Here is a 25,718-nt window from a genome sequence, read left to right on the forward strand (position 1 = left end):
CTTGTTGAGACTTTGTATTACCACCACCTCTTTTTCCTCTGCCACCAAAGGTGGAAGGAGGTTATGTTTTCACCCGTGTCTGTCTGATTGTGTGCAGGACATCTCAAAAAGTTGTGGATGAGTTCACATTAAATTTTGTGTACAGGTTGGGTGTGTGACAAGGACGAACTGATTAGATTTGAGTGAAGATCTGAATCTGGCTACGAGAATTTTTAAAAGTGATTCTTCACCATTGTGATAGGGCCAAAAGCTATATATAGTACGATATCTCAAAAAGTTGTGGATGGATTTGCACGGAACTTGGTGGTCAGGTTGGGTGTGTGGTGAGGACAATTGTTTTCGTTTTGGTGAAGATCCAAATGTGGATCTAGATACGATAATTACTTAATTTCTAAAGTGATTCTTCACCATTGAGAGATGAGGCTAAAAACGATATAGTACCGAATGGCATGATATTTCAAAAATGTATTGGGCCACGATATGTTCTCGAGGATCAGGCATTTCGCAGTGGAGGTATGTGCTCTACTGAGTGCCCTTCTACTTTGGGAATGTTTGTGGTACTTATGGTTGTGTCTTGGATGTTTTCTTCTTTTTATTTTATTCCATTTGTTTTGCTTTAACTTTATCTCCCTTTCCTGTAGAATCCTACCTCGAGTGGCTTTATTATGCCTCATTTGGAGCGATTTCCATTTTGGAAAAGCTGTTGCTCAACACCATAACTCGACATATTTTGAATTTTTCTAAAATCTAAAAGTTAAATATTTCCTCCTTAATAAATAGAAACTACAAGAAAGGCATTATTGAATGTTAATCTCAAACCCGATAAACTAGTCTGGGTGTTTCCACAACTGTGTAAGATGTTCTGCTATATATCATGAAAATAATTTTCACTTTATAGCCTGTAACACCGCTTTTATAGCCTACAACTAGGTTTAAAAAGTGATGCACCTCTTTAATCACAAACAGCCATATTGAAAACCCAGCCAGAAGGTTTCGAGAAGGATTAATGCAAGAACGCTCAAGAATTGCTGAAAAACGACATTTGACCTTTCATGTTGGCATTGCCATTGCAGATATCCCTTTGAACCATCTCACCGATTCTTACCGAACAACATTATTTGTGTTTCTCAGGACGCTTGCAGCAAAACGTTGAGACACGCCAACCATGTTGATCTCGTCGACCTCAACCACTTGATCGTCTTTCTTTATTCTGCAAATACCAGTTCAATTGTTGTATTTTAAAATAGATTTTCATGGCACAGAATGATCTTATAAATTACACAACATGGGCATATTATAATGTACATGAAAATCCTTTAATCATCTAAATTTGCAAAAATCTGTGCACAGCTTATGAGAAGGAATTAATCCAAATGATTACTCTTGCTCAAAAATGCCACAGAATCTTTTCTTCCTTTCCAAAAAAAAAATTCCTAAGGTTTTTCATGAGATCTGATAGAAATCTGATGACAATCTCAACAGAGCTCATGAGAAATTATTGGAAGGGAACCTTTAAAGGATCACTGAAGATGGGACAGCTTGTTTATAATTTCCTCAAAAGGACAGTGTAAATGTCGTGTGGTGTTCTTTCAATAATCGCACAAAAATAGCACTTCAATACTTCCATGTGTCTCCATCCAGGAAAGTAACATAGAATGTGAGAGCTAATGGATACCAACGAGATATCCTGCAACCCTGTTTTATTGAGAAATTGTTCCAATACACTCTACTTACCGGCCATCTATGTGAGCTGCTCCACCTTCAAACACGTCCTTGATGAAAATTGCCAGCTTTTCCATGTTTATGTCCAAGTTGGAACCGACTCCATAAATGTTTAAACCAAGTCCCTTTTCACCTATCCAGATGAAAGAGACAATGGAGAGCAAGCCCTAATAATTGCCATGTAAACCTCGTGATGTGTCATTGTCTTTATTGTGAACTACAAGCGTCGATTGATATTTGATAACAAAATGTTGAGTACTGGGACAACAGTGAACAACTAGAGGGGAAGCACTCGGGAGAGTGCAAAACCTCCGCCACAAATACTGCTGGGTCACTCAAGTGAATCTTATATCTTATTCATTAAATATGATGTCAACAGTGCTGAGAGTTATAGTTCTTTTCTCCAACATTTTTTTTTTGGGGGAGGGGGGTTGGAAATCACTTAAAACATGTAAAAATGCAAAAATGCAAAAAAAAAAAAAAAAAAAAAATTGAAATTTTGTTGAAAAAAAAGTTGCAAAAATTTTTTCTTCTCTAACAATTTTTTTTGGGGGGGGTTGGAAATCACTTAAAACATGTAGAAATGCAAAAAAACAAAAACATTTTTCTAACAATTTTTTTTGGGGGGGGTAACAATTTTTTTGGGGGGGGGGGTTGGAAATCACTTAAAACATGTAATGCAAAAAAAAAATTCTCTATTTTTTTGGGGGGGGGGTAAAAAAATTTGGGGGGGGTGGAAATCACTTAAAACATGTATAAATGCAAAAACAAAATTTTTTTCTCTAACTTTTTTTTAGGGGGGGGACCCAGTCCAAAATTTAATGGCATGATCCTTGGACCATACCTAACCCCCCCACCAAGTTTCGTCGAAATCCGTCGAGGGGTTTTTCCATAATACTGTTCACAAACAAACAAACAAACAAACAAACAAACAGAAAGGGGTCAAAACAGTAACCTCCATCCATCTGCGAAGATGGCGGAGGTTAATGACTGGAGACATCAAAAACTGTGAAAAATTACTTTCAGATCTCACATAAAGTTGTTTGAAGTTGGGAAGAAGCATATTCAGAACTGAAGGCACTGCCAACTTGTACAGCTGTCAGTCAGTAATACTCAGGTCTGACATTCTGACCACCAATGTCTTCATGCAGGACTGTCCTATAAGATTTATGAGCCTGGAATTTTTTTTCTACAGTTTCTACATAATATAAGGCTAATGGAGGAACTGTCACCCATACAAATCACATTTTCACGTGCAGACAGACGGACAACACAAAAGTGTGACATCAGACAGACGTGGATGTTTGCCTTGGGGGAAGTTAATTCCCGGAGCACACGGTGCAAGTGGCGCCATCTAATGATGTTGCTATTCTCTCTGCATTCATCGGGGCACTTTTATGGAGAAATTTGCCTCCTAAAGGGATGTCAACCCACAAGGTTTGTCTGTGTTCTATCCTCTAAATGCTGGGTATCAAGTGAGGAAGTAGCACGTACTATGTTAGAAGTGTATTGTGCGGCTCGGCCAGGGTCGGAATCAAACTGCCAACCTCCCGCACTCAGAGCACAATGCCACCGAGTCTGGTGAATTGGTTAAGTGTCCTCTCAATGGGGAGGGGAAAATAATCTGACTGCAATAAGTAGATGTTAAGGTTTGAAGTAATTTCGATAGCAAAGCAAAAAGTCAGAAATACACCGATTGACTTAATCACAAACAGCGAAATTGAAAACCCAGGAAAAAGGTTTTCTATATTCATGCAAGAATGCTCAACAATCAATTAAAAAGCACGTTTGACCTTTCATGTTGCAGAAATATCTTGCAACCACCTCACCAATTCTAAACAAATAACATTATTTGTGTTTCTCAGGACGCTTGCAGCAATACTTTGAGACACGCCACCCATGTTGATTTCATCGACCTCAACCATTTGAGGCTTTCAGTCTTACCATCCAGCTCAATGCAGTCACATGTGATGCTCTCTCCCCCATGGGAGGATACTTACCCATGGGCACATTATGCCTGCGCTGCCATTGATAAAGAAGGTCGAAACATCAGAACTGGGTCTTTCCCACTAAAAACGATGCTAGTTGATGGTGCCTTCAATTTAAAATATACATACATTCATTTCATTTCCTTCCATACATACATATATTTTTTTATGGAAACACATACACGCATGCAGTTTTATGTGCTCGGTGAAACCATTGCAAAATCCATTACCATACCTAGATCTACCACCAGCAAATTACCCTTATAGTACATCTAGTTTACTTACCCTTGTCAAGTTCTACAGGGAAAATGTCCATGTCCTCCAATCGCTTTTCAAGCTCATACTCAGCAGAAGCAGAAACTGGATCAATACTGTCATTGCGACGGTCATAGTCATCATTGGAAAAGGTGGAATAGACCTAAAGGTACAGAGATAATTGTGGTTATACTGTACATAAAATTATGTGTGTATATATATTACCAGATTCAAATTGCCAGGTATGTTGACTTTGGATCTGTATGAAGAGTGGAATAACAAGAAGAACCATTCCTTTTGAATCTTAATATGCATCGAGCTGCCGAAGCAGTTTTTTCTCGGCTCGGGGGCACAATCCTGGATAGTTGCTACTTAATCCTACATAAGATACTCGAATGGCTCATTTTTACCAATAATCTAGAACTCATTTTTGTGAAATTGTGAATACTGATTGGCTTTTTATGTGCTTGGCCTGCTTGTAACTTATGTTCAAGGTCACTCTTCCATGAGCTTAAACTTTGGATGCAAAACAAGCTGCTTCACGAGTCATACATAAACGCATGTTTTATAGGAGGGTAGTTGAAAGGAGACAATGACTTTTTATTATGCGAGCATTAAAAAGCACAAGTTGGTTGATGAAACTTCACCAACTTCTCAAGGTACACCAACTTTTTGAGCTCCTGACCACTTACAAAGCTTTTGTCCGTAGCCTGATGGAGTACTGCTCTCCCTTCTGGGTTGGTGCTCCTGCCTCCCACCTTTCTCGGCTTCACGCTGTCGAAACCAAGGCATTTCGGATAATTGGCATCTCCCGCAATGAAGCTGAGTCTTTGGGCCTCTCACTCAATCACCGCAGGTTGGTCGGTGGTCTTTCTGTCTTCTACAGTCTCCTCTCCAGCCTCACCCCCCCCTGCTCTCTCTGCAATTTGTCCCCACCACATTTCTACAAGGTGCTCAAGGTCTGCCAACAACCCCCTTCTGGTAAAACTACCAAAATCACGAATCACTGCTCACCTTCACTCTTTCATTCCTCTTTTTCCCCGCCTTTGGAATAAACTCCCTCACTCAATTCTTTCCCATTCTTCCCTCCAGGCTTTCAAAACAGCTGTTCACCACCACCTCTTATCATCCCCCATCTAAATCCTCGATCTTTTCTATCCCCGATAATTCACCCAAGCCCACTTCCTTCAATTCCCCTGCTTTCCTTCCTGAAAGTCCCGGTAATGTCTATCTTCTCTTCCTCATGTTCCCTGTCTCATCCCTCTCCCTTAGACAGATCTCCTAATGTGTCTGCTCCCCCACTGTTTTGTCCTTCCCACTCCTTCCCCTCTTGTCTCATGCCCCTTTGCTGTGCGTTGTGTGTTAGCTCTCACACCAGCCTCGACAAGGTATACAAAAAAAAAGTATTTCATAAACTTAAAGGCACCAAGATGTTCTTGCAGTAATTCAAAGAGAATAAAATTACAAAAGGACAAGTCCAGACTGGATGGGAGATGATTTATAGTAGCTTCCCAATCCTTCGCCGTGAAAGTAATAGTGGTCACATTTCCCTTGGAAGGGCGAGAACTATCATGCAGCAAAGTCACACCCTGAGACAACACACCTGGCCATCGTCTGCCTATTGTTTGTCTAACTTCATTGTGTAACAAGTCACTATAGCACTGTGCATTGATCATTTCCCCACATTCATGAAAATTTTGGTGTCTGTCTGATGTATTCCGTTGTTACTTATGCAATCTCAACCAATTAAACTTGCCAAGAGGACTATGGGTCAGAAGGCAAAGGTTGTAGAGAGTTCATTTGCCCCCCTCACCAGGAATTCCGAAGGTGGGGCGATGCAAATTATCTTCGGAAATGTGTACCGTATAACGCCACTCCTGGTGGTGGTAGGTACTACAAGTGACGCTTCAGAACCCTCAATTGCATCACGAGTAAGAGGAATTCGTGTGATTTTCACACTCACTTAGCTAATGTTGCTTTAGCCTCGATTGCAAAAAAATAGAGGAATTCCCATTTTATTGCCTTTTCAGCATTGGGAAGGTGTATATACAGTAGCTCGAGTGTCGTTCCACCGTATTGTGCCATTTTTCCAAGGATATCTCAGAATAATGATAATAGCATATCTATCTACAATTCTAGCAATGTGTGTGTGTGTATGTGTGTGTATGTGTATGTGTATGTGTATGTGTATGTGTGTGTGTGTGTGTGTGTGTGTGTATGTGTATGTGTATGTGTATGTGTATGTGTATGTGTATGTGTATCTGTATGTGTATGTGTATGTGTATGTGTATGTGTATGTGTATGTGTGTGCGTGTGCGTGTGCGTGTGCGTGTGCGTGTGTGTGTGACCACCGTTTCTCGATAACCGCAGGTCCGATCTGATTGAAACTTGCCAGGAATATTGCTGGGGACCCGCGGATGTGCCTTTAAGGTTTGATATTAATCGTACGAGTGGTTCCCAAGTTACGGCCATTTATCTGTCAACCAATGACAGGACACGGTGCTATGACATCACGAATGACGTCACAATTAATGTTTACTTATTTATTTTTGCACGATTGACGTCACAATTCTTCTTCGTTTGGTATGACATCACAATCGACACTGGGGACCTGAGTATGTGCCTTTTCAAGGTTTGATATTAATCGGACAAGCGGTTCCCAAGTTCCGGCCATTTATCTGTCAACCAATGACAAGACACGGTGCTATGACATCAGGAATGACGTCACAATTGTTTATTTATTGGTTTTTTTTTTGCACGATTGACGTCACAATTCTTCTTCTTCTTCGTTTGGTATGACGTCACAATTGATGCTGGGGAAAATGTGCCTTTTCAAGGTTTGACATCGTTCTTCATCCGTTTCAGCTGTTTCCCAAGGTTTGAAAGCTGTTTTTTTTCCCAGGATTTGAATTAATTGTTCAAATTATTAATTAATCCCAAGGTTTGGGGGGGGCGAGAGAGAAGGGACGAGAGAGAGGGGGCGTCACAATTCGACAGAGGGGGCGTCACAATTCGACAGTGGGGGCGAGACAGAGGGGCAGGAGAGGGGGTGTGAGAGGGAGGGGTGAGAGTGGGGGCGAGAGAGAGAGGAGCGAGAGAGAGGGGATGAGAGAGAGGGGGAAAGGGGGGGGCATCACAATTCTTCTTCTTCTTTGTTTGATATGACATCACAATCGACGCTGGGGACCTGAGTATGTTTCCCAGGTGTTTCCCAAGTTGTGGCCATTTATGATACGGTTGGTCCGATCTAATTGAAATAATGCCCCAATCCAGTCGTCGTTTACGAGAGTGAAGGAACGAAGCTGCACCTACGGGCCCGCACTAGTTCATAATAATATTAACATTACAGTATTGCAAAATAATAATATTAACAATAATCGGCAGTAAGAAAAGAATAATGTGATACATTATTCCCCCCCCCCCCCAAGACATTCCCCTAGATATTTTTCAAATTATTTTATGTGATTACAACAATGGTAACCTTCCTATTCTCACTGCCAGCCATACACACATATGCAAAAAGCTAATCCATGGGGTGTGTTCCATTCGCAATGAGCTTGCAATCGTTTGCCTAGCCAGCCATTCCTTATCAACCGTTTCGTTACATTGCTTGCTTGAGTGCTTAAGCCACTTGGCAAGCACTTTACAGGCTGATTGTAAGGGAACACACCCCTTGTCCGATGACCATTTTCTGGTTCTGCCATCTGTGTGATGAAAAAAGTTGATTTCGGGTGATTTTCACCCTTTCCCCCCCCCACCCCCCGATTGTTGAGCTGTTTTTCTTTTTCGCACCATCGGGGTAGTTTTGTTTCATAGACTTCGGGACGAGTGCTTTGATTTTAGAAACTGCAACATTCCGCCATGCACATGGGTTATTACATTGCAATGTTTTGTGATCATACAATAAATTGTAGTGTGAATGTGCTAAACAATATCTATATGTATTAACATTAGGAATTATACAATTTTTATTGTGATTATTGTTGTATTTGTATACATTACACATAATTATTATTCCACTTGCTTTCTCGACTAACCTAACCACACCCGATAATTGTGTAATAGCCTGTTAAGTTAAAAAATCGGAAAACATTTTTTTTTAATCGACTCATTATGTCATAGTGCTTTCTTTCCTTGATATGGAGCATTCCCTTTACATTTTGTTTATCACCACTCACAAGGTGCTACGTTTTGTCGGCAAAGTGAGATCCCACCCTCGGTCGTGTGGGGGCCCCTCGTCATCTCGGGGCCTCGTGCAATTGCACGGGATATACGCCCCGAACACCACCTCCGACTACGTGAAAGACATGCATCACCAAATTGAGCCAACAGTCCCCTAAAATAAAAAAAAATTAAATATCGTTTTGATGTTCTCCTTCACCGGGAACCTAATGATAACCTCTATTCCAGAAAACATGTGAATATGTTAACTTGGTTCTACTTTGAATGCCTTGACCTTTGACCAGTGTTAGTCACTTCCAATATCACTGCACAAGCTTTGAGTAATGAACTAATATTGTTACATATTCCACAATAAAAAGTCCACATCGACCTTGAATCTCCCACGTGTATATAAGTTGTAAAAAAAAAAAATTTATGATCCTTCGATATTCTGTACTATTGTACCAAAAGTGTGATATTGAGTATTTTCTCATTGCTGATATAGAAATTCTAACAATGCACTTGCCATGTGGCCGATGATGCAATAAAGGTGAACCTTTAAACATTGAAACGTCAATGTATTGTTTGGGTGCCTGGGTGAACAATCCTGGCATGAAACACAATTATTCTAGATAACTAGTTATATCGAGTAGCTTTGACAAGGCAGAATAATGTTACAAAATCATTGCAATCGTTTATTTAAATTTTGTTTTCATTACAAAGCATCACATCATGTGATTTACAAATATATCAGTGTCAAGGGCATCACAAAAAAAGGAGAGGTCATAAAGTTTTTCTTTTTTTATAATTAATTGTATGGTTTAATATCAGCAAACTGAAAAAGAGGACATTTGGAGATTTGATGTTGATAACAAAAGGTCCGCCTAAATTGATGAAGAGAGAAACAGAATCCGATTGATCATCTGAAGAATATGGTTTCTGTTTGTCTCTGTTTATGCTAGGGGGAACATTATGATACCAAAAGAGAAAAATTTTATCCAACATGTTGATACAGATAATTTTAACTGCCATCACAGCATTGGGATCGTAATGCCATACAATGTGGTTACAAAGCATTCAAACCGCAGGTCAGGACAGGATAAGACATGACGTGCATGTAGCAAGGATGAACATTGCATGAATCAGGCTATTCTGAAGCATGCCTTCTGAAATATGGCTGAGAATTTATTTTCTTAATATTTGCTAATAACAAACACTATCTTATCTTTCTATGCAAGAGCGAGGCTCATACAAGGGTGAGGAGACACAGACTAAAAGCCAACAAAGGGACACTGGGGCAACTGTGAGACACAATAAGCAAGGAATGAAGGAAGAGGAAAAGAGAAGACAGAGGAAGGAAGGAAACGCAGCAACCTTTGAGTAAGGGAATTCGTTTAGGGTAGAGTTAATAGGAGAGGAAATGATCATGGATTTAGGATAGGTTGGGGAGTGCATGGTGACAAGATGGTGGTGAACTATTTGCTTGAAGCCCTGGAGAGAAAATGGAATTGGACAATCTCTGGAATATAGCTACAAAAACGGTAAAGTGGAGCAAAAGAATGGAGGTGGATGGCAAGTTTAAATTTTGGGTGTTTCACCAGCAGCGGGAGGGGGAAGGGGGGGTACTGGAAGAGCGCATGCATCATGAAGGAGCTTTGGAGGATTTAGGGTTGAGGCAACTGTCGAAGGAGCTGGACTGGAGGAGAGGAAGCATTATATATAATTAACAAGAACTGTAGAGGAACCGCGGAAGGGTTTGAAACAAAGGGCTTACCTCATGTAGCTTTTCTTGGTTGCATTATACAGCTTTCTTTGGCTGGAAGAGCATGGGAGATCATTTATTTGAAAATCCTAGTCACGTGGGGTAATTTATGAGGTGAGAGCTGATTTTTTTTAATTCCCTCCAATTATGGGTGAGAGACGTGATTGGGTCTTGTTATTTATACATTAACTGCTATTGGCATTGCACATGGTACATCCTTGGGATCCTCGGTGGTGCACATTTTCTGTCTATGCTGTTGCTGATGACTCACCAGTAAGTGAAGAAAATGGTCTGGTGGCTGAGTAGGATTCTCATGTATATACTGCTTGTGAATGTCTGCAGCTGTAGAGGAACCCAGGGAGGGTTTGAAATGGAAAAGGGCTTACCTTGTGTAGCTTTGCTTGGTTACTGTATGCAGCTTTCTTCAGCTGGAAGAGCAACGGAGTTAATGTACTTGAAAATTCTTGCCACCTGGTGAAATTACTCCACACACTTGAAGTGAAAAACAGGGTTAAAGCAATCGGTTCATGTCTGTCCATCTCTGCATCTGTTCTCAAATGTTAGTTTATGATCGAGGAACAACATAATTAAAATTGAACGTTATGTTTTGAGCACAAATTGGAACATGAATTGGAAAAAAAAATTTAACAGTGCTTTGGCTCTGAATTTGTCCCAATCACACATGCGCAGAGAGGAGTGAGATCATTTCTTTTTTTAGTCTGCCTGCCTGCTGGAATTAAATGGAGCGACAAGCCATAAACAGACAGACCTTGTGCAGAGAAGACAGAGCAAAACAACAAGGACGAGAATTGCTTTGCAGTACATGCCCTCTACCAGTCCCAGTGAATGTTGGAGAGATTAAAAAAATTTGTTTGCATTTAGCGCACACTCGAGCCGATGCTGGAACCAAAATGAAGAAGAAGAAGAAACCTAACCACCTTGTTTGGGTCTATTCGGCAAAAATAAAAGGAAAAATAATTTTCATTTACCGATATCTTTTGGAGACACGAAACCAATAAAGACAACGAGGATAACAAACCGGAGAAAAAAAAAATTACTTTGGTTTAACGCATGCTCGAGCCAACACCAGAACCAAAATGAATAAGAAGAAACTCTCTAACTCACAGTGTTTCGTTCATTTCTCGGCTTTGTCCATTTCATATTAAAAATAACCCAATGGAGATACGCGAATCAAAAACATGCAAATGGGTTATGTACATATACATCGTGGTTATATACCTGTGATCATTCCAATTTCACTGGGTCATGGACTAACACCCAGGCCTAAGGCCTGAAGCTTGCCGATCTGTGCTGCTTCATGTGATGGCGGCACATTATATTTTATTTGGATGGAGTCAGGCTAGCTGTCCAGCCAATGGGTGTCAAGCAATGGGGTGAAGTCAGGGCAGCTGAATACTGGCTCTTGTACAATATGTAATATTTTCTATGTTTAAAAGAGTACAACTGTGAAAAATTTATGAAACTCCCTGGAACTCGAACTTGTTCTGCAACTTATTATGATCAAGCCACGTACCCAGTTTCAGTTGAATATATTAGGTGTAGGAAAAAAAAAAAAAAAAGAGCCAGAAAAACCACAGGTGGGATGGACAGACAGACAGATGGAGAGCAAACCTATTGCCCCTTCCAGTGAAACCGGTAGAGGACGAATAAAAGATGGTACTTATTTTGCAGAAAAACTATCCTCCCTATCAAATTGTTGAATCACAAAATCTTAAACACTCTTTTTGCCATGAGGCACACACAACCCCACAGTCCACTGAACCAGGGCATCGCCAATCTGCTGCAGACATCATCACGACACTAATCAGCTGCCGACTTCATGCATCATTTTGCAATGACGTCGGCAGCTGATTTTTGCGCTCACGTCGGCAGCCAGTTATGTATGAAGGACAATAAGGCCTTTATCCACCAAACTTTGGAAAGTACAATCTTGCGTGAACACAAGCATTTTTCATAAGTTTTGAAGTGACAGACACGACCGATTCACTGTCATTGCTACCCTGCTTTTGCTGCCATAGGTGGGACCACGTTGGCCGATGCGTAAACCCAGTCCAAAAAGCAGGTACAAAGAACTAATGTAATGCATTACATAGCGTGATGTAACCGACACTGTCAACAGCAATAAATTCTGAAATTAATTTATATACGACTTTTACATTGTTTATTTTAATGAAATCAAATTCTATACGTAAACACTGCAGAACACAAATTGCCTTATTGTCACTTCCAAGAACGTCCAGTTTAGCAGTACTTTGTCATGTTAAATGTGGTGTATATGACTACCTTCAATAGTGATAAATTTCCGGAATTTTTTTTTTGTTAAAGATCATTAAAGTCATTATTTTATTTCAATAGAAGTACACACAAACACTGTATGGGGTAACGTGTTCTATGAACGCTCGAGTTGATTAGTAGAGAGTTTATTGGTTATTCCATTCAATTATGGTGAGAGATGTGATTAGGTATAGATGCAGACACAGACACACACACACACACACACACACACACACACACACACACACACACACACACACACACACACACACACACACACACACACACACACACACACACACACACACACACACACACACACACACACACACACACACTGGATATACTGTCGGCTCTGAGACTGGTAGGTTGGTGGTTCGAACTCCAGCCTAGTTATACCACAGACTTTAAAAAAATGGTATGTGTTGCTTCCTTGCTTGATGCTCAGCATTTAAAAGGATAGAGCCCAAAAAAACGTCAGGAAGGCAATGGCAAAAACCCAGTAAAACCCTTGCCATGAAACTGCTTCGGCAGCACCAATGCTCCGAGAAGACTTTGCTCCATCAAAATCAAAACAAAATCAGAGTTATCCAATTTAATCAATTGGTGGCCTACTTCTGATGACATTCATGATCAGATTTCTCCAAACATTCCTATTCTGCACTGCTTCCCAAAGCTCTGGCAGAGACAACTTGTATTGAGCCTTTACCCCATCCAACCAGCACATACACATTCTGTCTCTTCCTCTTCCCCCAACCACATATCCAGCAAGGTTGACTTCTCCAGACTTTCGTTTTCTGCACGCCGGTTTGTCCAAAGTACAACAGTTTCTGTTTGACCATCAGCACTTATAATGTACATGGTGATCTAATTCCTTCAAGCACTGAATTTTTTGTTCTTCTTGCAGTCCATGGAATTTTTAACATTCATCTCAAACACCAGTTTTCAAAACTGTCATTCTTCTTCCTTTTTCACTCTCCACGACTCACATCTATACATTGGTTGCAACTGGCAATATACCAGAGCTTTCACTTGCCTCCTCTTGGTTTGTATTGTTACATCTTTTTCTTTTCAGATCTTTGTCAATCCTGACATTGCCATTCTCCTCAATGTTCTCTATATAACTCACTTCAATCTTAGAATCCAGGAAGACAAGTCTGAAGATGACGATGGTTCACGAGCGGTATTTGACGATGTCGATCGTTTCAGAAGTCAAGGATGAGACAATGTGATCATTTTGACCAAGTTATAAAAATGATCAACATGATGTGATACAGGTGACGGGTCATTAGCTGCAAAATGTCGAAAACCCGGTTTCGTTCAACAACTTTCAAAAAAAAAATTTACCTTTGCATAACCTTTAAAGGTCACAAACAATGTTGTGGACATTAAAATAAGGAAACAGGATACGTGCTATAGCTTATTGGAATTATTTTATCGAAGAAGGTTGAAAACCCAGTTCGATTCCCACAACTTTGAAAATTTGACCTTTGTGAACTTTAAAGGTCAAAGATTATGACCTTTGGTGCAAAACTTCCTCTGGAACATTCCAGGAACAATATAACGTCATATATGCTATATGGCATTTCACACTCCTCGGATTATCCATACTTTGATGAAATCAGCGTAAAACAAACTTGAAGGGGGCGCCACAGGCAAGGTGTTCGAGATAGAGCAAAATGGTTTCAAGACTTTTACTGGGGCAACTTAGCATAACAATTGTGCATTTTGTGAGGAAAGCACAAAATTTGGCACACGAGTAGCCTAACATATTATGAACAGATTTGGATATTGGGCCATCTCAAAATTTTTGATGGCAGTGGAAAATGGCTGCCACAGCCATCAGCGGCTGAATTTGAAATGGCCCAATATCCAAATCTGTTCATAATATGATAGGCTACTAGTGTGCCAAATTTGGTGCTTTCTTCACAAAATGCACAATTGTTATGCTATATTTAGCTAAGTTGCCCCACTATTTAGGTGGGGAATGACCTCAAGATTATGCATAAAAAAAAAATATTGTCATCTTAGCTCTCAAAGTTTGGGCGGTTGTACGATTTTTATGTCAAAATTCGCAATTTTCTAAGTTTTTGACCTTGTGACCTTGGGACGAAAATGAAAAAAAAAAAAATCGGACAACGACACATTTTAGATAATTCATTTTGCTATTCAAATACCGAAGAACCCATTCCATTCAGTCAATTCCCTCAGAGAAGATAGATTTTTAATCCGACTACCCCCCTAAAAAATGGCTATTTTTTGGGCGTAGCTCCGCCCACAATGGGCGTAGCATGCCCTCATCCAGGAAAACACAACTCGACATTGATATCAAACACATAACCAAGTTTCATCAAGATCGGATCAAAGTCCACGGAGTTATGCTCTGGACAGACAGAGACAGACACACAGACAAGCCGGTAGGCGGACATGGGTAGTCGCCTACCCAATAGAACCTGACGCGATGGACCCATTCGATGGGAATGACCTGAGGATCAAGCACAAGAAAATTCATGATTCTAGCTTCCAGGGTTAATGCTGCAGATTGTTTTTTTGTTAAAATACCCCCACATTGAGGTTTTTCGGCCGTTGCTAGGCAACGGAGGGGTCCATAGCAACGGTTCTTTCTCACACATAACTAGGACATACCATAAACCTACCATACCAGTTTCATGTATATCCGACTCAAAGTCTCTGAGGTATAACGAACTTCGGTTTTTTATTGTTTTCGACCAGGGTTCATTCAAAGTCTATCTTCTCCGACAGTTTTCTTAGGATCCGGCTGGAAATTTTTGACAATATGGCTGAATGTACTGCCCACAGTCGCTCCTGGTCCGATTTTTGAAAAAATAATTTTTTTATGATTTTTCAAAAATTTTTAAAGTCCCGTCGCTAGGCAACGGTGGTGTCCATAGCAACGGTTCTCATTTGCACACAACTAGGTCATGGTATGAACCTACCCACCAAGTTTCATCGAAATCGCCATTGTATTAACGGAGCACTGGACCGAACAGACAGACAGACAAACATATCAACGGAAAAACTGATAAGGGTAGAACAAATTTCAAAAAAAAATTTTTTTTTTTCGACTGGATCGACTACCCAATAACGAATATAGTGGTCACTTTGGCTGGTGCTCGTGAACCAATCGAACTTTCCACTATTTCCACATGATCGTCTCCTGATCTGAACACATCAATCTTCTCAGTTAACAAGGTTTTTTAATATATTTTTTTCGGTTTAAATAAAGACCAGCCTTTTCACTTTCCTTCTTCACTGTCTGCAGCAGTTTCATCAAGTCCTCTTTACTTTCTGCCAACAGAGTGGTATTTCTTATGTCACATCTTTTTCCCGTTCTACTCTGCAGGACCCCAATCCTGGACCAAAACATTCTTGTGATCTCACTGATCTTACAAAAACAAAAATCTTGTTTTTCCCACTCTGTTGTCAATTTCTATCTCAATGCATGCCTTTTTGAAATATCTACCCTCGCCGAAGGAGAGGGTATTGCATTTGGGTCCGTTTGTTTGTTTGTCTGCACAGAACTTGTGTTTTTTTTTTTTTTCCACAACCACTTGTTAGATTGAGACGAAATTTTCAGCATCGGAGTGACTACTCCTGTAGAATATTTTAGTGATAATGATGACCTCCCTCATAGGTCACGTGGTGTGACAGCCATGTTGTAAAACCAGAAAAACTTTGGACCTCCATCTCTGAAACCACACCAAGTTATAAATTGAAACTTGGCACATGGCAAATACTCCTCATGGGGAATAAGTGTGATTTTTTTTTTAATGACGTCATCGGTGTCTTCATTATGATGTTATAATTGCATATGTAGAATGATGCATCTGATCAGTTTGAAAATTTTTGAGGATCATCGACGGATAAAATGGTCCACAGAATTTTTTTGATGACATCCAGTTATGTGACCTGGTGCTGGCTTAGCGGTTAGGGTGGTGGCTTGGGATCTTAGGGTCACGAGTTCAAGCCCCGTTTTTCCGCTAAATTAACACCAGGGGGTTGACTCAGCCTGCCATCCTTCCGAGGTCAGCAAAATGAGTACCAGTGCAGCAGCCAAAGGGCTGCACACGAAGGGAAGGGGTATTGACGGATTTATTAAATCTGGTATTGGTGTGGTGCAGGCATGATGGGCCGAATGGCCTCCTCCTGTGCAAAAATTTCCTTATATTATCAGTCATGTGATTCGGCAGCTATATTGTTTTTCAAAAAAAAAAAACCCTTCAAAATCTTCTCTGAAGTCGCTGAACAAATCGAGGTGAAACTTTACAAGTATGACCACCGATCCATGAAGAACAAAAGTTTCACACGTATGATTGGCAGCCATATCGGATTTACCCTAAAACCTATAAAAATAATCTTCAGGTCGGCTGAATTGATCGAGGGAAAACTTCACACAAATGTTCCCGAAGTCATGGGTGTACAAGTTTGTTAAAGAACAATTGATAGGTCACATGGTTTGGCAGCCATATTGAATTGAAGAAAAATATTAAATAATGTTTTCTCTGGAACTGCTTAATCAATCGGCGTGAAACTTCACAATCATGATCTAGTATTGATGGGGTATACACGTTGTAAATTTCAACTTGATCAGACCTATCGTCTGGCAGCCAGAATTATTTAATTTTTTGATCTGGGTTCTTTTTTTTAATGAGGCTCACTTGACTGTGCCTGGATGGGTTTGAGGGAAGAGGAGCAGCAGCTGAAATGTGAATCCTATACACGTTCCTCCTGATGACTACATCTTTGCTTTTTGCTTGTTCGAGTTCCTTCTGATTACTCCAATGCAGGACTGTACCTATTTGTTCTTCCATTTCATTTGACTTGAATTTATTTTATTCCCATTCTAAATTCAATAGAATAATAATTAACGCCATGGGTCAGGGTCAGGTGTCCGATCAAAGCGGGGTTGCATCAAAGCTGGATGTCTTGGTACCCGGTAATCACTGCCAGCAGTTGTGAAGTGGCAGTTCTACTCATGTCTCTTATTAATTACATAATACACCAGTACATAAACACCACACAAAATACACCAACACAAAACAAGTCATGGTGAGGGTCTGCAATCTCTGCTCTTTTTCTTTCAAAGCTCGTTTTAATGTCCTCCATTGATGTGCCTTTGGTTTTCATCTCTTCTTCTGTCTGCAATATATATTGCCTTTTCTGACAGCCATTTAGCTTTCTTATTTCTGCTTGCTTTTGGGATGCCGTTTCTCACCTCTTCGTTTGCAATGTGTTCAACCTCATGCCACAATTCATCTGGCATTATGTCGACAAAGTCCAACTCTGCAAAAAGTTTGACAAAGAACAATTTGGCCATCTTTGAGATAAATGGCGACACACACACACACACACACACACACACACACACACACACACACACACACACACACACACACACACACACACACACACACACACACACACACACACACACACACACACACATACATACACACTATAAATACTAGTGCGTGCCCGTACGTGTGCGGCCGTACATGCAAAAAAATACTTTCAAACCACATGCCAGAAACAACAACCACACAGGCCATTCCTTCGCTCTCATGTGCCCATACATGCAAAAAAAAAAAATAACTTTCAAAGAACCACACAGGCCGTTCCTTCGCTGCCGTAAACAACGACTGGATTGGGGAAATGTGTTTAAGAAAATCGAGAAAGTACAGAAATCGAGAAAGAAAGAATACAGCAAGTCGATAAATCGAGAAAAAAAAAAAATCGAGAAAGAATACAGTAAGTCGTCACTATCCGGAAGTCCGGAAGTTAAGTCCTCACTGTCCGGAAGTTCGCATGTCGCAGTTACGATTATGCGCAATTTAGTCTGAATGGCCAATTATTCAATTAGTGCCAACTAGTATTTTTAGTATTTAGCGCCAATGCCAATTAGTATTTTACCTTTTCGCAATGTCATTGCAAGGAAAAACACAAAGAGAAGAGAAGAGAAAAAAGAAAAAAAAATTTCAAACAACTACACAGGCCGTTCCTTCGCTCTCGTAAACGACGACTAGATTGGGGTATTGTGTTTATCTATAAATACGCATAAGAAATCGAGAAATTATTGGAATACACTAGCCGGAAGTCAGTACGTTGTAACCTGCAATGGGGAACACGGCTGAGAATCTCTTCCCCATCGGCCACGCCTACGCAGCAACGTGTCCTGTCATTGGTTGGTAAATAAATGGCCATAACTTGGGAAGTACTTGTCCGATTAATATCAAACCTTGAAAAGGCACATCCACCGGGCCCCAGCAATATACCTGGCAAGTTGCAATTAGATCGGTCCAGCGGTTGTCAAGAAACAGTGGTCTCATTCACACACACACCTATCTATAATTCCGTGTGTGTATGTTTTCAAGGTCATATCTGGTGGGAAAGTTTTTTTTTTAATTCACCTTTCTCAATTTGACTCGTAGTTTTGCCACAAGGATCCTCCCACTCGTAATTTATGATCTGTCCCACAGTTTGTGCCTGACAGATTATTGGCAGATTGTACAGCACTTCTCCATCTTCTGTTGATTATAATGTAGTCAATCAGATTTCTGTTTCCCATCAGGTGAAGTCCATGTGTACAGTTTATGCTTTGGTTATTTGAACCATATATTTGCAATTATGACTCATTCTCCATTCAGAACTACAGTAATCACTCCCCTCACTCATTTTGGATACCAAATCCATGCTTTCCTGCAATCCCTGGTGCTCCTCTGATTCTCCAATTTTTGCAATCCAGTCTCCAATCATAATTAAAACATCTTTTAGGCACTTGTTCTACAAGTTCCTGAAACTTTCCATAAAACTCCTCCACATTTTCTTCATCTGCTGCAGAAGTTGGAGCATATAATATGAATGATGATAGCGTTTACTAGATGTCCTTTCAACCCGACTGATATTAACCTTTCATTGACTGGGTTACATCCTAGTACTGACCCTGCTGTCTTAATATTGTAAATCACTGCCACTCCACATCTTTTACATGTTTCATGACAAGAAAAGATCACTCTGTAATCATCAGATTGAAACTGCCCCAAACCAATCCATCTTAGTTTACTTAACCCCAAAATTTCAGTTCCTGTCCTCTCCACCACTCTGTATTACATCCAACTTTCCTGGATCCATTGACTTTACATTCCATGTTCCATTTTTGGGAATGTTTGAAAAGCTCAAAGTTAGACTTTCAGTTCTGGCAAAATCAGTAACTGCATTTCCTTGTGCGTTTGATCCAGTCACATCATAACGGCCAATTATACTCATCAAATCGCTTTGCTCTTCTCCAGTAGCCATTTGGGTGCTTTCAAGCCTGGAGGTGGGGGGTAATCATCTAGCACTATAGCTTTATCTCCTAGATTTTTGATCATGATTGCTTTCTTAGCATGCACGAAAGTGGTTTGACATTGCCTTCTGTACAGTGTCTGTTCTAGATGGGTGAGCCTAGCCATTGTTCTCCATAAGAGAATCCTCTGCCTCGCATCAAGGCCATGCAGTCATTATTGGCAATATGTGCCAGCTGTCAACATGGCCATCCACCATCTGCTCCCATGGCTTCATGTAACCCTGATCGGGAGGCTGAAATGGGGTCGTACACCTTTCCCAATGGTGGCCCACCGGTTAACGAATGCATAAGCCCACCTCCTTTAAAAAGGACTGCTGCTTTTACCCCGTTAAACTCTTAGCCTTTGTTTTCAAAAACTAAACCACAAGACAGTGGTGTATTTGGATTCAGAGTATTCTTCTCCTAGGTGAGCTGCCTATCAAAGCTATTGAGCCCCATCTGCCCAAAGCGAAGCTGATTAATAAGGTTCCTCTATACTCGGTAAAAGCAAAAAGGCCGGTGCTAGGCTAGACTGTTGAAGGCTGATCGAGACGCGGCACCGTTGGATAAATTTATGCACCTTGAGATCTTATTTTCAATGTCATGCCATGGCATAACAGTCTATGTGGGTATATACAGTGGTATGCAAAAGTATTCACTCCCCTTCAGAGTTTTTTGCATTTTGATGCCATCTGAGCTTATTTAATGATGCTTTCAAATTAAACTTAATATATCGAGTCTTCACAGACTACTCCAAAGTGATAAAGTTTAAAAATGCAGATAAAATGTGAATAAATTAGATTAACAGATAAAATCAGATGATTCTCAGTTGTACAAGTATTCAAACCCTTTGCCTAATTAACCCTAAATCACTTCAGGAGAAAATTATTTGTTTGAAAGGTTACAGAATAAGTGTAATAGGTTTCACCTCTAAGGAATCAGTGGTTTAACTTAAAAATTAAGTTCCCCCACTTATCTAAAGAGTTTTAAGGTGAAACCTACTTGGTCAACCAACAAGGCAAACATCAAGACCAATGAGCTTTCCAAATACGTCAGACATAAAGTGGTGGAGAAGCACCATTCAGGAGAGGGCTATACAAGATTTAAAAGTCACTCATTGTCCCTTTGGGAAAGGTGAAATCCATCACTAAGAATTGGAAGATGCATCATACCACCCAGACTCGACCCAGATCAGGTCGCCCATCCCAACTCAGCAGCTGCGTAAGCAGGAAACTGGTTTGGGATGTCACTGTAACAATGACTTCGAAGGATCTGCAAGGTTCTATGTCTGAGGTGGGGGTCAGTGTTCATCAACAATATCCCATTCCCTTAACAAACCCGAGACCAGGTAAGGAACGGGTAATAAAAAAGGAAATATCACACAATCCACTATTCATAGTTTGACGTCTGAACATGTAAAATACATTGATTTGATTGGTTTGCTGCTTTATGTTGATTAGTTGTTATTGGTTATAGTTTTGGCGATGTTAGTAAATATATATATATATATATAGGTATATTTTTAGAAGAAATGAACCAAATATTCAAGTAGATATATGTGTACAGTATGTATCCTTTCTTCTGTGATATGCATGAGGCCGTGATTAGGTAAGTAAGGACATACAGTACCAATCATTCATGACTCGAGGGCACTTATGGGGTTATTATATGTAGATACTTGTTATGCTTCTCCTTATATTCCTGCCCTTTGGCAGTCCAGTACATCATTATAAATTCACTTCGTTTCAGAATGATTCCAGTGTCCTGATCACAACTTATATGAACTAGTACATCTGTTGAAGGATCGCTTGGGTTGTGGCGAATAGCGCCCAGTATGGAAATGTGCCTCTGTCCGAGCAACCACCACTCAGGTTGTCACTTTGGGTAATTATGTAAATTTACCACTGAGTTTCTACCAAATTGTTATTTAAAATAAATAAATATATTTATACACACCAAAAAAGGCTATACTGACCCCTAGCGACATGACGCGCATGCGCAATCGCTACTTCGCCTAAAATACCAGATGGTAATGGCCAGGGTTGCCAAAAGACAAAATGGACTTTGGGCCAATACTAAGTGTAGGGACCCCCTTCATCAAATATTTTTTTTTAACAACCTATATGGAGGTTTCCGTAGTTTCGTCATCAGAAACACGTCATCAGAAACCCGGTGGGGCGGGGAGAGACAGATGGGTTAACTACCCCGGGTCCCGCGCCCTGGACCTAATAGGGGCCCGTAATTATTCTTTCAATTTTTTGGTTTCACGTTATGATTGTTTGTGATGACAAAACACCGAGGGCAACTTTACTTGTAGCTGCTCTTCTCCCTCAAAGCTACTCAGGGCGATTTCCTAGCATGGATAGTGACACATTCTCTCATTACATAAACTACTGTGGGAACAATTTACATAATGGCAAAAGCTGTAATGATGCATCTTCGTAAATTAACACAGCAGTGTTGGCTACACCCCATTCAGATGAAGTGTCTTAAATGAATCCGCATGTCGGAATAAGTGAATAACACCCCAATTTCCCTAAAACATGGCATGCGTTTCTGATGATGAAAATACGGAAACCTCCGTATAGGTTGTAAAAAAATCTTTTTGAAGGGGACTCCTACATTTAGTATTGGCCCACAGCCCATTCTGGCTTTCGGCAGCCCTGGGCATTACAATCTGGTATTTGAGGTGAAGTAGCGATTGCGCATGCGCACGACATCAAGCGTCATGTTGTTTAGTGGTTGGTAGAGTCTTTTTTGGTGTATAATAATAGTTATAAAAATTATATATATTAAAACAACAATTTGGTGGAAGGTCAGTGGTAAATTTACATAATTTGGTTGAAGGGTCCCATTTATATCCTGAAACCACAGTAAACTGAAAAACACAACACCTGTCAAACATCTCATCGAACCGAGCAAGCACATTCCTGCAGCTCGCAAGTCACCACCCTTCCAGCAATCTGCCATTTCCTTACAGTTGCCTCAAGTAATTTCTGTACATTCTCCAAAGATGTTATTCTACTTGCCAACTTTGCTTATTGTTGATGAACATAAGCTGGGAAACTTTGAAGGTTAATACATTGTTTCATTTTCACCCATCATATGATTAGCATCAACCAGTCTAAAGAAAGAAAGAAACTCTCTCACCTTGATTGGTTCTTTACTAAATCGTATTTTATGACCAGGTGATTTTGGTTCATCTTCTTCTTCGAGGGCCGGTATCTCGTTGTAACTACTTTCCCATTGACAGCTGTCACTATCTTTCGTCTCATACGACTCCTCAGATGACTCACCCAACTGTGTGAAGTTTTCAGTCTGACTTTGGCCTACATCGCTGTCCTCAACAGAGTGCTCCAGGTCATTCTCATTTATTTGACTCTCAATCGTCTCATTTGCTTCATCCGATTCGAGTGCAGCTTCGCTTTCAAGGACGCCGTTTTCATTTTCTGTGGCAGTGCATGGTAGATCTGGCACAAAATCCTTTTGAGATTCTTCAAGCAAATCATCATCGGAGTCATTTTCAATCATCACTATCTGAGCTTTAAGTATGCCAGAAAGCTCGTTCTTTAAAACGCTATCAGTATGAAAACTGTTTGGACTCAAAGGAGGTGAAGGTAGTATTTTCACCGTTTGATGCTGTAGAGAGTTTTCTGTCATTTGATTGTTGTCGTCATCAATAGTTGTGGAATTTATTTGAGCAATGGAGTTTTGGTTAAGGGATGTACTGCTCGTCGGATCAGGTATGCTACATGAAACTACTTCATTTTTTTTTGAAAGTACTGTGCAATCAGATGAAAGCTGAATGGGTGAGATAGTTGGTGATACATGGTCATGGCTGTGTCTTTCTGAAAAAGTGAAGCTTAGCGATTCAACACTCGGTCTTTTCTGCTTCAACTCCCTCAGGGAAGTATTTCTCAGGTCCTCCTCCATAGTATCCTCATCTAAAAAGCTGGAAAGTCGTGAAGAGATTGGTCCAGAATCGAGTCGTAAACGTCCACCTCCTGGGCTTCTGGGACTGCTCAGCTTGGACTCTTCGTTCACTCCATTGTTGCTGTGAAGGTAAAGTTGCTTGGGTGAGCCTGAATCCATCATTGAAGGAGTGGGTTGAACGTGCTGCCTGGGATCCCGCATGATAGCATTGGCTGATGTCCAGTTTTTTTTGAGATACTCGAGGCTGGGTCGTTGTGGGGGAACCGTGTTACTGTGCTCAAACTTGAATCGCATCCGGGCAAAATTCTCGGTGTATTCCGGCGTCAGAGATTCGACACTAGTATATGGCTGAAAGCTTATGGAGGTGTCATGGACCACAACAGGCTTTTCTGGGCCTGGCAGGACTTGAGTCGTTTCTGCAGTCAGAAATACCATTGGCTTAGTCTTCATTGCATGAGACATCATGTCATTTGTGCTCAATGAATCATTTAGCATGTCCTCTTTTCTCTTCAAGTGGTCATTCACTCTCGGTGAAAAGTTTTCATTCATCTCCTTGTTGTACACCTGATGACAGTGAAAACTTCTAGAAGGAAGTTTCTTTTTGACGACTCCAGCTACTGCATTTCCCCATCTGAGGAATGCTGGCAGTACTGGAAGTTTTACTGTATGTGGTGAAATGACAAAAAAAAAAAAATCCAAAGTCAAATTAAACAAACAAACATCAACTTAAAACTCGATGATAAACAGGTCAAAATGAATGAGCTAAATGCACATTGTTCATAAAAGGTAGAGTGGATAAAATTATGATCCCTTTCACCATACCTTGACAGGAAGTGTACATTTAATATTTCCTAAAAACAATAGAAATTGGTCAAATAACTTCCCTTTAACGTTTTCTAATAAATAAATGTCATTTTATGTCTGTCTGTCTGTCTGTCTGTCTGTAACACCAATCGCTCCAAAACTACTGCGCCAATTGCCACCAAACTTGGCACATGGACCAAGTTCGACCTCGTGGTCAATATGGGTTACTTGGTTTCATCTGGACTCACAGAGGTTTGGGAGGGAAGGTCGACAAAAATTCTCCATGCAAATGTGTATCGTGTCGCACCACTCGTTGGTGGTGGCATAGGGTATTACAAGTCAGCTGTGGAGGTAATTTGCATTTTTGCACAGCACATGTCCCCCAGATAGTGGGAAGCCCCAATGCCAACCTCCACTAATCAGGGGAGGCAGGGGAAGGGGATGGGGAGGTGTGAAGTCTGCGGGGGGGGGGGGTGGCAGGAGGTGGGACAGCCAGGAATCCCTGCCAATATGAAATATAACTCACAAATAGTGTTTCTCAAACGTTTTTTTTTTTTTTAACAATTCCCTGCCAGGATGATTTTCAAAGTCACTTCAGAGGTACACAGGTGTAACTGAAATTCTGACAAACAAACGTTCTTAACTCGTTTGCATTTAACTTTTATTTAGTTTAGCAGTTTCCTGTTGAAATGTTATTGTTCAGTCCAAAGTTCACCGTGAAGATTGTTTAGTGGAAGCCATAATATTAACAAAACGATCAAAATAGGGAAAACAATGTCATTAATATGTTCTCAGGTATTTCTAATGGGATTGTTACATTTTCATCGTATCCTGTTTATATAGTCAACATCACTTGGTCCAAACGACGTTTTCCTTTACCTCCATCATTGGTTACAGTTTCCAGTTTGTTTTCGTGAAAGAAAACAGAGTTCATATGGAAACCTCAGTCCTCGGACTGAGGGTTATAAAAAGGGTGATGGAGATATTTTGTTACACCCTGAGAGTAATTCAGCTTTTGTGTTCTTGTGGAACAGTGTTGTTAAATTCATGAGGTTAGTATCTGTTGCTAAGTTCATGAGGTTAGTACGTGGTGTTAAGGTGACGAGGTTAGTACGTGGTGTTAAGGTCGCGAGGTTAGTAGGTGGTGTTAAGGTGACGAGGTTAGTACGTGGTGTTAAGGTGACGAGGTTAGTACGTGGTGTTAAGGTGACGAGGTTAGTACGTGGTGTTAAGGTGACGAGGTTAGTACGTGGTGTTAAGGTCACGAGGTTAGTACGTGGTGTTAAGGTCACGAGGTTAGTACGTGGTGTTAAGGTCACGAGGTTAGTACGTGGTGTTAAGGTCACGAGGTTAGTACGTGGTGTTAAGGTCACGAGGTTAGTACGTGGTGTTAAGGTCACGAGGTTAGTACGTGGTGTTAAGGTCACGAGGTTAGTACGTGGTGTTAAGGTCACGA

The 25,718-nt window shown here is 40.6% G+C and overlaps 1 protein-coding gene across 6 annotated transcripts in view; it reads right to left on the reverse strand.

Moving 5' to 3' along the window:
• Positions 1 to 25,718, reverse strand: part of LOC147032263 (neurabin-1-like) — a 94,628-nt gene that overhangs the window by 63,172 nt on the left and 5,738 nt on the right. For all 6 annotated transcript variants that reach the window (XM_085869691.1, XM_085869695.1, XM_085869690.1 and 3 more), the window contains exons 2-5: positions 22,676 to 24,120; positions 3,996 to 4,128; positions 1,735 to 1,855; positions 1,106 to 1,210 (exon numbers count right to left, since the gene is read on the reverse strand). In XM_085869691.1, the coding sequence (XP_085725817.1) occupies positions 1,106 to 1,210; positions 1,735 to 1,855; positions 3,996 to 4,128; positions 22,676 to 24,007 (1,691 nt within the window). In that variant the 5' untranslated portion in view covers positions 24,008 to 24,120. The remainder of the gene's footprint in view (positions 1 to 1,105; positions 1,211 to 1,734; positions 1,856 to 3,995; positions 4,129 to 22,675; positions 24,121 to 25,718) is intronic.

Source organism: Eptatretus burgeri, chromosome 2 (assembly GCF_056783735.1).
Source record: "Eptatretus burgeri isolate ZD-2024b chromosome 2, Ebu_testis_v1, whole genome shotgun sequence".
NCBI classification, from domain to species: Eukaryota; Metazoa; Chordata; class Myxini; order Myxiniformes; family Myxinidae; genus Eptatretus; species Eptatretus burgeri.